This window comes from Manis javanica, chromosome 4 (assembly GCF_040802235.1).
Source record: "Manis javanica isolate MJ-LG chromosome 4, MJ_LKY, whole genome shotgun sequence".
Classification (NCBI taxonomy): Eukaryota; Metazoa; Chordata; class Mammalia; order Pholidota; family Manidae; genus Manis; species Manis javanica.
Genome location: NC_133159.1, coordinates 137655542 through 137668691, shown reverse-complemented (window position 1 = coordinate 137668691; position 13150 = coordinate 137655542). Strand labels below are relative to the sequence as shown.

General features: G+C 41.1%; 2 protein-coding genes across 4 annotated transcripts in view; one reads left to right on the top strand and one right to left on the bottom strand.

The window, feature by feature from the left end:
- Positions 1 to 2006: 2006 nt before the first annotated feature.
- Positions 2007 to 9173, bottom strand: SDF2 (stromal cell derived factor 2). The gene is made up of 3 exons (XM_017667866.3): positions 8862 to 9173; positions 5812 to 6008; positions 2007 to 2686 (listed from the first exon to the last, which is right to left on the bottom strand). The coding sequence occupies exons 1-3, from the start codon at positions 9010 to 9012 to the stop codon at positions 2399 to 2401; spliced, it is 636 nt and encodes a 211-aa protein (XP_017523355.1). The 5' UTR covers positions 9013 to 9173; the 3' UTR covers positions 2007 to 2398.
- A 111-nt stretch (positions 9174 to 9284) lies between these two features.
- SUPT6H (SPT6 homolog, histone chaperone and transcription elongation factor) overlaps positions 9285 to 13150 on the top strand; it is a 29107-nt gene continuing 25241 nt past the window's right edge. Inside the window, exons 1-2 of one of the 3 annotated variants that reach the window (XM_017667863.3) lie at positions 9285 to 9486; positions 11819 to 11878. The gene's annotated coding sequence lies outside the window, so the exon portion shown is untranslated. Of the gene's footprint in view, positions 9487 to 11818; positions 11879 to 12878; positions 12897 to 13150 lie in introns of those variants that run through there. The other 2 variants (XM_017667862.3, XM_017667864.3) reach the window with 2 other exon arrangements.

Sequence of the window (13150 nt, the reverse complement as noted above, 5' to 3'; positions counted from 1 at the left end):
AGAGCTGGGCGCAGGCCCCCAGGCTGCGACAGGCCGGACTGGAGAGGTCCACTTTCAAAACAATTTCCTGGGTTGGTTACAGAGTCGTCTTGTCCACTTACGGCCTGGACTGAGGAAACTGCGTAAGTTAAAACCGCAAGTCCTACAAAGTAACTCTTACTCAAGAGCCTTGTTTGAAAATCATTGAGAAAACCAAGAGGTAATTGAAAGACCTCAAAAATCCCACCCCATTCCGTGCACAAAGCGATGAGTTTTTAATTCATTTTGAATACTGTTCTAACCAGTTAATACATATGGTCCGGTTGTGGAGGCAGCACTATTCTGGACCCAGCATCGTCGAAGCTTCCAGTGTCTACTGTGTGTAGCACAGTCAGGGAACTAGGGCTAGGAGATACTTAACAGAAGTAGAGAATATTGTTCTTGCCCTTCAGCAACAAATGTTTATCTACATAACACGAGATGGAGAATTCAGGGTCTTTATTTTGCCTGTTTCCTTCTTTGTGAAATGAACCGAACAAAGGGTCTCTTCCAACTCTAGTAAGGTTATGCTAATACAGTGTAAGGTAAAGAAGTTATGAGGATTTTAAAGTAAGCACTTCAGGTGTCATTTGCTCTCACGTCCTCATCTCCATAAGCATCATTCAAGATTTACTTGACGACCCTTTTCCCACTTCTTCAAATACAGTACCATTTCAACTTTCACCTGGGTTGCCCGAAGTTGCTTTTACCCCTCCAACTCCATTCCTTCCTTACCTAGTCGTTTCATCAGTCATTGCACAACTCCCAAGGGCTCTACCGCTATTTATTTCAAGGTAATAACCTCTCTCAAGCACTATAATTCTGCCATTCTCCTTATAATCGGTAGCCTCCCAAAAAAAGCAGTGAAAACTCCATCCCCAAGCTGAGTGTACCTTGCAACACACCTCCCTACTCATTTATCTTGTCCAAAGTATTTCCTTTATTCAAGTGGTTCCTATCAACTCCTCCTCTGCACTGTTTCCACCCTACTCCTAAGTATCTTAATAGCCCAAATGATTATTTTAACCATTTGTCTACTTATTTCTGGAGTGATCTCAAGGGATTGATGCCTGAAGTGAGCTGAGAGAGGGCAGAGATGGAGCTCAAATACTTCATGGCCTCAATTTATTGAAACAAGTCCTTGTAAAAGAGATCATGCGCCTTTTTTTTTAATGTCATGGGCCATATCTGGCACAGATCTGGTATCCCCAAATATTCGTGAACTCCCTGCCAATTAGGAAAAAAAAAATCCAGACATTTCTAAAGATGAAAAGGCCTGCAGTCACTCAATTCCAGCAGATGGCAGACACCTCAGTTCATCATTACCATGTTTGAAGGACATAGGAGCAAATTTAATTGACCAGCAGAGAAAAGGAAGAAATGAGGTAAGCATAGAACAAGCTTTCTAGTCCCCTTTTCACAGAAAGGTATCCCTACATTTGTCCAAAAAAGAACAGTTATCTTCCCCAAAAGCTAAACACAATGGTAGTGTAGTAAAAATAACATGTACCAGATAGAGTTGAATTCTATCCTTATTCAGTAGTTTTAACAATTCAGGCAGTTACTCAACTTTTCTGTACAGTTTCTAAAAATAATACAGTTTTGCATTAATAAAACTGTACTGTCTACCCTATAATGTATCTGGGAAGATTACCTGAGGTAAGATCTGTAATATTTAGCGGATAGTGAATGTTGGTTCCTCTTTCTATCCCATCCCTTCTCAACTATAGTAACAGATCTAGAGTAAAGCATTTCATTGGCTATTTATTAAGTTGTATTCTTTGAGTCTTTAACCATAAATCTAATAAAGATGAGGTGCTGGGTGAGAAGTCAAAGTAGAGAGAAAGAGTTTGGATGCAAGTAAACCTCTTGAAAGAACCCACACCAAAGGTTCCAAGCATCTCAGAAGAGTGATAGCAATGACTCTTAGGGTTCAAAGATTAATGAGATAATGAAATAGCACACCTAATAAATGACAACACAGTGACTAACAATGAACTTTTTTTTATCATTTTGGAGAAAGAAAGTAGAGGGAAAGTCACACACATTTACATTTATAAATGATGCCAAGCTTCTGAGTAGTAAAAATTTCCCTGGTAGGAGGGATATCTCCCTTACTTTCTCTTGTATCAGTATAAATAAAAAGCATCTTCTCTTATAGCAGCACGTCCTGTACTCAAAATGAACTGACCCAAGTATGGGAGAGCAACCAATTCAAGTGTCAAGGCCTGAAGCTTCCAAACACAGCCGCTGTTTTCTGTCTTGCATCTCAGTGATGATATGGCCACTGCCCAGGAAACCTGGGGCAGGGATCCCAGGGTGAAGCAGCAGCAGATGTCTATGAACACTGTGTGGTAACAGTGGCTTAAAGCACTCAGACTCACAGCTCTACGTGATGGGCTTCTGCCTTCAATAATTCACTGGGCTTCATGAAGATGCCTTCCATAGCTTTCCAGTAGTTGTTCTGGCTCGGCTGGGCCATGCCATGCACCTCTTTTTGCCCACTGATGGGTCGACCATATTGTTCTCCTGTGACAGACAGCAGAACCTCGGTGGAAGAATGCTTGAATCGTACCTCACCATCCCTTACCCAGTAAGGCCCATTACAGAGCACTGTCCAGTCATCCAGGTAATCGCCTTCACCTTCCTCACCAAAAGCACTCACTTCCTGAAAGACACCAATGGTGCAACATTAGCATGGCTGACACATAGGCCTAAAAAGGTGAGGGAGGCAGTGGGAAGAAAAATAAGGCTACCCAAAAGTGAAAAGCAAAGAGGCTTTCCAGTGTTATTTAAAAGTAAAATAAACTGGAAAAAAAAATCAGTTGCCCATTAGATTATGGCCCCCAAAATCATTAAGTTATCCTATATTTGCCTTATATTTTCTATTATAGTCTAAAATACCTTATAACTTTGTATTTAATTTTTAAATACTCCTACCTCATCCTCTTAACTAGATTTTAAGTGACCTAGTAAGAAACCCAAGTTTCTTACTTGGCAAGGAGATGGGCTATGGAAACAGGAAGACCTTAAATCTCAGCTCCATCCCTTCTGTAATTCCTTTGAGTTTTCATTTTTCTCCTCTACATAATGATGACACTATCACCTTACAGAATAATTGTGAGAATTAAATAATAAACATAATTTTAGATTTAAAAAAAAGCAGTCATTTAGAAAGAGTGTCTGTAAAACTAAAGACAAAAGGAACTGCATATAATTAACAATTCTACCACCATACTTGTATACTGGAACCAAGTCAATGGATGACAGTGGTGGGAGCCAGATATCTCACTGTTAAGAGTGGGAATTTACAAATAAGCAAAAGGAGGTGGCTAGTATGATCTGTGTGGTAAAGGCTTAGAGTTGGAGACATCAGCAAGAACTCATGTTTAACTTAATATAGATCCAGATGGTTATACACACAAACATTTATAGATATTTGTATACAAGTATATACACATGTACTTCTTTGCTCTGTCAGGTAAGAAGGCTTAAAAGAAACAACACCCCAGTAGCAACAAGCTCATACAGGGACCAGATCTTGGTTTCTAATACCATTTTCCAATAAAAGGAAGCAAGGCTCCTTGGTGAAATAGCTGATTCTAAGACTGGGGAAAGAAATACAGAATGAGCCTGGAGTATCTTTTATTGACAATATCTTTAATGCCAGGAAGTATGGAAGTGTTAAAACACACCCACACATATACACAATGATGAGAGTCAAATGCACACAGGAGACAACTGAAAGAGCTCCCAACAGCCAAAGCTAGAACAATTTGAGCAACAAAAAAAAGACAATGGTACTGGATTATAACTCAAAGTACAAAATAAATATCCATAAATCCATGGATAAATAACTGAAGAAATAGGAGACAAATCTCTCATGCAGAAGAATTCCAAATAAATTACGCAGCTACCCTATCTAAAAAAGGGGAAGCATTACTCCCCACTCCTTAAGTGTGAGCTGTACATAGTGACTTTCTTCCAGAGTACAGTATGGAAGGGGGGGAAATGCAAAGATTAACTTTGTAGCAGAAACCTTAAAAACGCTACTTCAGCCAGTAATCAATATCAACAGTTGTAAATCACGTAAACAATGTACACCATAAGTATGGTGTGATGAAAATGGCACTTTATCTCTGTGGTCATCATCCCAAAAACCTCTATAAGTCTGGTCCAATCATGAGAAAAATATCAAATTCCAACAGAAGAGCACCCTAAAATATACCTACCTGACCAGCACTCCTCAAACCTGACAAGGTTACCAAAAACAAAAATAATCTGAGAAACTGTCATAGCCAAGAGGAACCTAAGGAGATCTGCCAACTAACTGTAATGTGGTATGCTAGATGGGATCCTGGAACAGAAAAAGGACTGTTAAAACTAAAGGAAATTGGAATAAACTATGGACTTTAGTTGATAACAATGTATCAATATTGCTTTAAAAACTAGCAGATGCTACAAGATTTACCATATTAATGTAAGATCTTAGGGAAAACTAAGAGCAAAGTGGGGGTAAGAGAGAAGCCATCATTAAGGAGTCCACATCCCCACAAAACTCAAGGCTTAAAATAAATGGCACAAGCAGCCGAGTTTGTAAAAGACAGATGCACCCCTATGTCTATCCCAGCACTATTTACAATAGCCAAGAAATGGAAGCAACCTAAGTGTCCACCAGTAGATGAATGGATAAAGATGTGGTACATATACACAATGGAATATTATTCAGCCATAAGAAGAAAACAAATCCTACAGTTTGCAACAACATGGATGGAGCTGGAGGGTATTATGCTCAGTGAAATAAGCCAGGCAGAGAGAGACAAGACCCAAATGATTTCACTCATATGTGGAGTATAAGAACAAAGAAAAACTGAAGGAACAAAACAGCAGCACAATCACAGAACCCAAGAATGGACTAACAGTTACCAAAGGGAAAGGGACTGGGGAGGACGGGTGGGAAGGGAGGATAAGGGCGGGGGAAAAAGAAAGGGAGCATTACAATTAGCATGTGTAGTGGGGGGGGCACGGGGAGGGCTGTGCAACACAGAGAAGACTAGTAGAGATTCTGCAGCATCTTACAACACTGATGGACAGTGACTGTAATGGGGTTTGTGGGGGGGACTTGGTGAAGGGGGGAGCCTAGTAAACATAATGTTCTTCATGTAATTGTAGATTAATGATACAAAAAAAAAAAAAGCACATGCTAAAGAGGTACAAACTTCCAGTTATAAAATAAATAAGTCACGGAGGTGAAAAGTACAGCATAGGGAATATAGCCAATAATATTGTAACATCTTTGTGTGGTGATAGATGGTGACTACACTTGTGATGAGCATTTCATCATGTATATAAATGTCAAGTCACTATGTTGTACAACTGAAACTAATACAGTATTATGTCAACTATACGCCAATAAAACATTTAAAAAAATAAATAAATAAATGGCATAATACTTAATTCATTTTCGAAATGTAGTTAGTTGGCATCATTAAAAAAGTAATTTTTATTCCAATTTTGGAAAACACTGATTTCTTTATTGCAGGATTTATCAGAAAAACTTATGGTATGTTAACATATACTCATCCTGTCTTTCCTCATTTCTTGATTTGATCTAGCTATAAAGTCTTCAACTTAACCACAATTTCCTTCACACTTATGAAACAAAGCCAATTTTCCTGGTCTGCACAAAAACAAGTATTTACATATGTAAAAGAAAGAGCTAATAACCAAGATATCAAACAACTCAACTAAATAACATACAGAGCAGCAGTGATCCACAGAATGCCACCTCACCTGGTTTCCAGAAAGAGGTGAAGTGAAGTGGTGACTATGGAGGTTACGGCCAGTATTGACATGTGTCAGCCGGATGGGCTGACCACATCTGATGGGGGTTCCCCTCTCACACACTGTGGCAGTTTTCCCCCGTATCCTCCAGTAACTATTGCTGTCATCCACAGAGGTTACACCTGTCACTGACTGCTGCCCACTACCTGCAGTCAAAAAGAAACAACAAAAGAAAATAGGGTGAGCTCAACCTGACCCCTCTCTTTCCTATGGCCAATAATGTACTCTGTATCATAAAATAGGTTTGGAGGGTGGGGAAGAAACCCTATGCTTGGTAACACTTTTCTACAATATTAAAATATACATGATAAGCATTTATATAGTATTTATATATAAATGTATTTCTACAGTATTAGTACTGTGTGATAAACTATTACTTGGGAGTGTACCATCTCAGAAAATAGCAAGAATTTGCATCAAATGGCACTAAATAAATGAACATATGTGGCTTTTTTGAAGTCCAGGCAGTATTTACCTATACATACCAGCCTGGATAGTTCCTAGCATTGTCCAGTATCTAATCATATAATTTTATCACACTTTTATCAAGAAATCAGAAATTTTTTATCACACTTCATAATTAAAATGAGACTTGTTTTTGTAGTCAACTTTAATCCAAGCAACCATGACAGTTCTCCAATTCCTGTCAGTGATCTATCAATATATTATAAAAGTATTAGGTCACCTAAATTTGATTAATACTGCCTGAAGTGATATAATTCTGCAGGTTAAAAGGTGGTTAACACGTAATTACAGGCTTAAAAAAGATAGATACAAGTAATAAACACTAGCCAGCTAATGTGTACTGAGCACTTACTAGATGTCAGATACTGACCTAAGCCTTTTGCCTGAATATTCTTTTTTTAACTAAAGTATAGTTGGCATAATTTTTGCCTGAATATTCTTAGTTGATACATGCATCTATTCTCTGAGGTAGATATTATTATCCCCATTTTACATTGGAGTGTTAAGAAGGCTAAACAGTATGCTCAAGGTCACAAAGCTCCAAGAGACAGTAGTGATGTTTGAACTTAGGGGCCTGACTCTAGAACTCAAACTCACTCTACCACATGACCTCCCACAAAGCTTTATTTTCTATCATGTTCTCCCAAATAGGCCACTCTTTCATATACACTCCAGGGATACTCTCTTCCCCAGGCCTCATTCACTACTCAATTCTTTGAAGGCACACTTCCCAGACACTTTTCTCAGTTACTCTTGCCTATTTCTCCTAGCTAGCTTTGCCCCTGACCCTGCCTCAACACAGCCTTTTAATAACACTTTTCGGTTACCACTTAATACCGTATGCCTTATACCACAGTTATCTGGGTGAATGTAACTGAACTATCAGCTTCTCTCTATTGCTGCTTCTATTCAGTTCATAATAATTTTGTTATATCTTTAAAAAAAAGGCAAACCAAGTCTCCCTCCTTACTCCTGGTTATTGCCTTACAGTTCTCTTAATCCTCACTGCCATGCTTCACTAAATCATGGGCTACACTTTCTGTCTCCACTTCTCACTTTTCACTATTCAACCCTCCTCTTCCTCTCCCATCCTTAAACGTCCGGATTAGCTAGAATTCTACCCCTGGCCCTTATCCACTCTTTAAATACTTGCTGGGGGTCAAAACAAAAGCATTTTAAGTGCTTCAACAAGCTTCTTTAAATGATTTAAATTGACACTAGATTAAGAAACCACATCCTGGGCAATCTCATTTACTCTCCCCACATCTTCAACCACCACCTGTACAATGATATACTTAACTCAGGCTCAGCACAGATCTCTTTTCTGAGCTCCAGAGTGAACCTGGTTCTCAAGAGCATGTGAAGAGCTTTTTAAAACTACAGATTCCTACTAGCAGGACTCTCTCTACCCACATTCTGATTTAGATCCAAAGTAGGAAATTAGATGAAATTAAAAAGTTATAAGCCTGACATAATAGGAATTCTATGGCTAGAATACCTACTAAGTATGAATTGCTGCTAAGATTACTAAGACATCCCAACAATCACAAATCAGCTGCTTTCCTAGCCTAACTGGCAGACAGGTTTTGGGAATCATGAGCCACAGACCGGCCCCTATCAAGAGAACTCCTTCCTCTCTTAGCTAATAGCATCATCAGTCATCCAAAACAGACATTTAACAGTCACCTTTGATGCCTCTCACATCTCACTAGTTGGACGTTCTTCCCTCTTCTTCGTTTTTATTTTCTTGTAACTTGCTGACTAGTTCGCTATTCTATCTCCTGTATATAGAACAGTATTAGACACACAATAGGAGCACAGTAAATCTATACTGAATGAACCCACAAATAATTGAATGAAAAATGAGCCCACAAACTAAGCATTAGAATTTCATTCGTCAGAAAGCCCTCTAAACAATTTTCTCTCCAGTTTCAGCTTCAGGTTTTTTTTTTACAAGAAAGAGAGTAAGATTTGGGTAAAAAGATACCAAAGGAAAAAAGTTGAAGATAAATGTAAGATACAAAAAAGCTCCAATAAAAAGTCGTAGTCAAAGAGAGCTCTTGGAGTTCAAGACTTAAGAGATACAGCACTTACTGTAATTCCTACATGTCTGTCTTTCCTGCACTGAGTAATGCCAGCCTGGAGTTGCTTAAAGCAGGCTTTGAAACTGGACAGATTTGGATCGAACCCCGTCTCAGACATTCACTAGATGCAAGGCTTTCAGCATGCGATTTATTTGAGTCTGTTTCCTCATCTGTAAAATGAGGGTAACAGTAGTCTCTACCTCGTAGTAATGTTGTATATCTAAAAAAGCATGTAATGTGCTTGGCACGTAGCTCACCAGATAGCAGCCGGAATTACGATTAAGATGCCTTAGGACAAATCACTCCTCCGACTCTCCGCCTCTGGACCTCAGGAACCTCCCGGAGGTTCCCCTAACCTTCCCAGACCACACCCCTCAGATTTTCTCCAGGCCCCGCCCCCTCCAGAGCCTCCCGGGTCCTCCCAGCCCACCCGAATCTGGGTGGCTGTACCTGACCCATAGCGCACGTCGTGTGAGTGCAGTCGCACGTTGTGGCGGGTATTGAGTAGCTTTACCACAGAGCCGCATGTAACTACAGCCAGACTGGACGCTCCGACAGCACTCCACAAACCTGCCAACAATAGTATCGATATCACAGCCATTCCGGCTCTAGCGTGGAGCCTCTAATCTTCGAAGAAAACTCGGCCCCTCCCCGGAACCGGAAGCTGCAGGCGGAACCACAGAAAGGAGGAAATGCAGAAGCCCTAGTCTGGCCTTATGGTCCCTTTGGCTAGAGCGGCCTGAGGAACTGGCTAGGCCTGGCCGCTTCCGGTCCCCTCGCTCTCTCCTGGGGTTCTCTGTGACAGCTGTCTTCCTGAACCGTTTCGGCCAGTTTTCGCACCCCTCCTATTCCCGGACTAAGCTCCGAGGGCGGCTTGGGAGATAACAAGAAATGGCCCGCCCACTCCCAGTGACAGGGGGCCGGAAGTGACGTAGTACGTTGACGCAGCAGCAGCGGCGGCAGAGGTGGTGGAGGGGCCGTGCGGTGGGTTTGTACCATCTTTTCCCAGTCTCGGTTCGGCGACTCCATTTTCCTTGGTGGGGGCTTAGCGCACCGGAGTATCGGCGGGCTTCAGGTAGGCAAAGTTCGGACTAGAAAACATGTTTTTCGAGTGGGTCAGGGGGAGAACCAGGTTTCTGAGGCCTGGTCCCGCAAGGCAAAAGGCTTTGGGGAGCGTATGCCGGGAGAAGGGGTGCCCCCGGCCTTCCCTACTCTATGAGGGAGAAGGAGGAGGAAAGCAGAGTAGTCGTTCAGACCCTTAACCCTTTTCCCAACTCTGTGCCACCCGGAACCCGCGAATTGGGCGACCGTTGTATCAACAGGCTTCCTGGAATCCCATCCTGTCGCAGCTTCTGAACACTGGGCCATGAGAAAGGATTGGGAATGGAAGGGACCTGGGTCTTCTGGGTTAGAATCAGGTGATCTAATTGTTTGTTCTGAGGATGTGAAACCTACGGAGTTTTCAGCACCTCGGCCGTAAGGCCATTGGGCGATGCCAAATTCGTTTTCCACGTTGTTAAAAATGAAATTAGAACTTTCTGTAGATGGCTGCATCCATAAAACACCTACCGCAAACATCAGAGTGGACTCCTACGTCAAAAACTGTTTTCTTTCAGTGACTACCTTTCTCTCCAGACACTCCCTTGAAACAGCTGGAGCAATTCATTTCCCGTCGTTGTTGCAAGATACTTGTTTTTCTTTAAGAGGAGGCCTAAGCTCTCCGAAAATACCAACATGGAAATTCAGTGTAATATCAAGTAACAAAGTGTTCAGTTTCACTGATGCTATTAATGGGCAGAGTGTAAACAATTTTGAGTTTGATTAATTTCTTCTGAAAAAAGTTTAGTTCTACTGTTTTTCTGCAAGTTACCAGTTTTTAAGTCTTAAGTGTATAGATTACGAAAGTATGATTGCTTTCCCCTCAGCCATAGAGCCCTTTCCATAACTCGTGTTCCTTCAGCCAGTATGTCTCCTTACTTAGTTGACTAGTATGGCTACTAGAATAGATTAGTATTGTTACTAAGAGGTTTAAACCTCATCACGAAATTAGTCACTTCAGGAAGTGGTGCAGTCTAGAAAAGCTCAGTCACATTTTACTGTTCTCCCTTATTCCCTCTCTTAGTCTTTCAATAAGTCCTGTCACTTTTACCTCCAAAATATATTTCAAATGTCTTCTATTCTCCATCTCCACTGCTACCACACTACTTCAAGCCACCATCATCTTTTGCCTGGGCCACCACAGTAGTACCCTCAGCGTTCCCTGCTTGCACGCAAATCCCCTTCTAGTTCATTTTCCATGTAGCAGGATCAGGTCAGGTCAGGTCAGATCATGTCATTTCTGTGCTTAAAATGCTCCAACGGCTTTCCAGGGCCTTCAGAGCCCCGCAAGAGCAAGCCCCACCTCCCTCTCCAATTCTGCCTTCATTATTCTCTGGTCACACTGGCCTTAGGGCTTCACTCAACCATATGCCAAACTCTTGCCCACCTTTTCTACCAGGAGCCTCTTGTGCATACCACATCCCACACATTCTTGACATCTCAGCCTAAACTCACCCTCAGAGATGAGGATGGTTTATTTCCTTCCTGGCACTTAGAGCAAGGTTTATTTTGTTTGTGGTTTGTCTCTCTAGCAGAGTACAGATATCCTAGGGATAGGGACTTTGTCTTGTACTTGCCTGGCATGTAGTAGGCACTCAATGTTATTATTTGGTGAATTAGCAAATAAGTCAATTAGCTGTTTAAAACCCTGAAGGGGCTTCCCAGCACCTTTCAGATAGAGTCCAAGATCCTTGTGATTTCACCTCTGGCTCACTGTAAACCCTTATCCCTGTCCCCCAACTGGCCCTCACTGTTCCTGCCACAGTGCATACTGGACCTTGTGCTGGGAGAGCTCTTGTCCAACACCATCACTTCTTTCACCACCTCCAAAGAAGCCAGCTCCTCCAGTAAGCTAATTCCTTCTCACTATCAAGGTCTTTATTTAAAGTCACTTCCTAGAGAAAAGGGTAGCGTCCTCTATTACAGGCTCCCTTAGTTACTTTGTCATCAATTCTTTTTTTATTTTGGTATCATTAATCTACAATTACATGAAGAATATTATGTTTACTGGGCTCTCCCCTTCACCAAGTCCCCCCCACATATCCCTTCACTGTCATCAATTCTTTAAAGACCTCCTGTATTTCTAATCCAGGGTCACCAAACTAAGGCTCCTGGGCCAAATTAGGCTACTCCCATTTTACCCATTGTCTGTCTGCTTTTGTGCTTCAGTGACAGGGCTGGCCCTCAGTAGTTTGCCAACCCCTGTGCTAGAACAGGAACTGTATGTTCCCCAGTGGATGAAGCACAAGGCTCAGTAACTTACTTCCTCTCTGTGTTGTAGGGATTCTGAATCTCGTTGTACATTTCAGGTGTTTCTGCTCCTATTTTGCCCTTGTCTTGTTCCCCAAGGAAACATGGAAAGAAAAGAGGTAACTAATATTTTTAAATTAGTTATGTTAACCATCATTAACAATTTTGATTTTTTATACACTAGCATTGAAAAGATTCTGAGAGTGTTATTTCCTATTAATAAGGTGTGCATGTTAAAATGATAATAGGTAGAATTAACATCTTGAGTTGGTATGATTAGGATTTCAGAGAGTTCTGAACCCCAAATTTAAAAGAACTTATGTGGACTCTGAATACTTTTATTTATTAAACTTAAATAATAAATCTATTCATTAAATTAAATTATTAAGTTTATTAAATGTTGAGATTTCACATTGGGTAGTCACTTATGAACATCTCTGGACTAGTCTTAGGCCCTTGCTCATAAAACAGAATGTCTTGTAGTTTAAACTTCACACTGGACTTCTTAAGCTATTTCTAGACCACTAAGCTCTTTCAAACCCAAGCCTTCACCCATGTTGCCTATTTCTAAAGCATCTTCTCTCAACTAGGCATCACCTTTTCTGAGGCATTCTCTGCTCTCTCTTTTCATATTTCTCCCATAGTCCTGGGACTATGCATAACATACATAACTAACTACAGCATAACATATATTATGCTTTGTCATAACTTTATTTACAAGTTTTTTTAGGTAGATTGTGAATTTCACCAGAGTAAAAAGCGTATTTTACTAATTATACCCAAATCCCAGCACAGAGCTTGACCCCAAAAAAACACAACAGCAAATACTAATTGAAGGTGCTGGTGGAGGGAATTAACAGACATCTCTTTTTGCTCTGGTCTCCTTTTAATTGCCTCCTACATCACCTTGTTCAAAGGGAGGGACTTCCAAGGGCATCCCCTGTGGCACACTGATCCCAGCTCCATTCCTCTTTCAGAAAATGTCATGGAAACCACCAGCCTCTCCTTTTGAGCCATGTCTTGTACTGCAGCTGTGCTTCCTCCTGGAGAAAACTCCCTTCAACACCCACTCCCCTTCAGTACCTGTTTCAGTAGCAAATTTAACTTAGATTCTGAATTTCAGGAAAATTCAAGAGTGTAAGTACTAAATACAAAATCCAAACTACAGGCTCATCATACAGATATCATATATTAATACTAATCATAATGCTAATGGATAGTGGTTTTGTTCTGGAATAGTTGCTGCCTGCCAACCTCAGCCTGCAGTGTTGCTGCAGCAGCATCTGCACATCTAGCTCCCACAAGTTGCAGCAAGTCAGGATTGCTTCTGGCACACCTCTTTTAACTGGAAGTCTTGGCAGTGAGCTAGATTGGAGGCATTTCCCAGGTGT

What these genes read in the sequence shown, in the direction of transcription:
- SDF2 (XM_017667866.3), bottom strand. Translation starts at nt 9,012, where the DNA reads ATGGCTGTGATATCGATACTATTGTTGGCAGGTTTGTGGAGTGCTGTC. An exon ending in CGACGTGCGCTATGGGTCAG is followed by an intron (nt 6,009 to 8,861) that starts GTACAGCCACCC and finishes TTTTGACTGCAG; the next exon opens with GTAGTGGGCAGCAGTCAGTG. An exon ending in CACCTCTTTCTGGAAACCAG is followed by an intron (nt 2,687 to 5,811) that starts GTGAGGTGGCAT and finishes GGTGTCTTTCAG; the next exon opens with GAAGTGAGTGCTTTTGGTGA.